The sequence below is a fragment of the Echinops telfairi genome, unplaced genomic scaffold (genome assembly GCF_000313985.2).
Source record: "Echinops telfairi isolate 266 unplaced genomic scaffold, ASM31398v2 ScPeMD7_7466;HRSCAF=8504, whole genome shotgun sequence".
Classification (NCBI taxonomy): domain Eukaryota; kingdom Metazoa; phylum Chordata; class Mammalia; order Afrosoricida; family Tenrecidae; genus Echinops; species Echinops telfairi.
The window spans coordinates 7,288,935-7,290,198 of NW_022111366.1; the positions used below are offsets into that span (position 1 = coordinate 7,288,935).

Consider the following 1,264-nt stretch of genomic DNA (forward strand, 5'->3'; position numbering starts at 1 on the left):
TCCACAACTATAAGACAATCATCCCTGTTATTTAAAGCAATTCACTAGCATTTCTGCTACAGCAGTATTAGAGAGCTAAGGCAGAAAAGTGGTCACCAAAACAGGTAGAACGGGGGTGTGGGGTGTGTGTGTGGGGGGCAACATGGTGACCAGCAAGGAGCCCTCGAACTGGGTGATGAAGTCTCATCTCTGTCACTCACCAGCTTGGGTGGCTCACGGCCACCCTTCTTTCCCTCTCTGCCACAAAGCGGTTGGAGCAGAGAGTTCTAGAGTCCCCACAAATGCTGCACAATCAGATTGCCTCACTAAGAGGAGGGTGGTGGTGCGGCCGCAGCAGCCATATCAAGAAGGGCAGGAGAACAGTTTTCAAAGGACCAGAGCTGCGGCCTCCTTCAGCCAACCAACCCTCCCACCCCTGCACCCCAGAGAAAGGGAAGGGGAAGAAGTGGCAGAGCGCACATGGCAAATGAACGAATGCTACAATGGGCCCTTTCAGCGCAGCCCCTGGGAACCAGCAAGGCTGGGCAGTGCAGCCTCGGACCAATAGACTCAGCATGCCCCGGGGACTCCTCAGAACCCTGTCCTTGGCCCAACTCTAGGCTTGCTGGGCACTCATCTTGGGGGCCAGTCTCAGGACCCACAACCTGTCTTTGAAGAAGCTCCCTCAGATGATGCTCCGACCTGCTGAAACTTTAGAAACACCTGCCGCAGGCCCCCCTCCAAGGGCCGAGACAGGCCCCGCTGCCAGGGTGAGCCTTTACAGAGTGAGCGAGCACGCCAGGTGGGAGTGGTGTCCAGGAGGCGGCAGGCCATACCTTGCTCTCCGCTTCTTTACCCGACGCTCATGGTCCGCTTCTTCGTAATACAGCTCGTTGTGGCTCGAATCCCTGCGCCGAGCTGCGGCAGCAATCATGGCCCGGGATTGCCCGGTGGCATTGTTGCTGGGGCCTTTGGGGAGGACAGGGGAGGAAGAACAGTATGAATGCCGCACAGACGAGTATTGGAGGCTGTCAATCCCCACCGTCACCCCCATGAAGCGTCCAACGTACACACGCACGCACGCACGCACATACCAGACGAGTATTGGAGGCTGTCAATCCCCATCATCACCCCCATGAAGCGTCCAACGCACGCACGCACGCACCACGGACGAGTATTGGAGGCTGTCCATCCCCATCGTCACCCCCATGAAGCGTCCAACACACGCACACGCACGCACGCATGCACGCACCACAGACTAGTATTGGAAGCTGTCAATCCCCAT

The 1,264-nt window shown here is 57.6% G+C and overlaps 1 protein-coding gene across 1 annotated transcript in view; it reads right to left on the minus strand.

The window, feature by feature from the left end:
• The window catches only part of VANGL1 (VANGL planar cell polarity protein 1), a 60,446-nt gene that overhangs the window by 6,364 nt on the left and 52,818 nt on the right, over nucleotides 1-1,264 (minus strand). Inside the window, exons 6-7 of the mRNA XM_013007782.3 lie at nucleotides 816-948; nucleotides 201-237 (exon numbers count right to left, since the gene is read on the minus strand). Coding sequence (XP_012863236.1) covers nucleotides 201-237; nucleotides 816-948 — 170 coding nt within the window. The remainder of the gene's footprint in view (nucleotides 1-200; nucleotides 238-815; nucleotides 949-1,264) is intronic.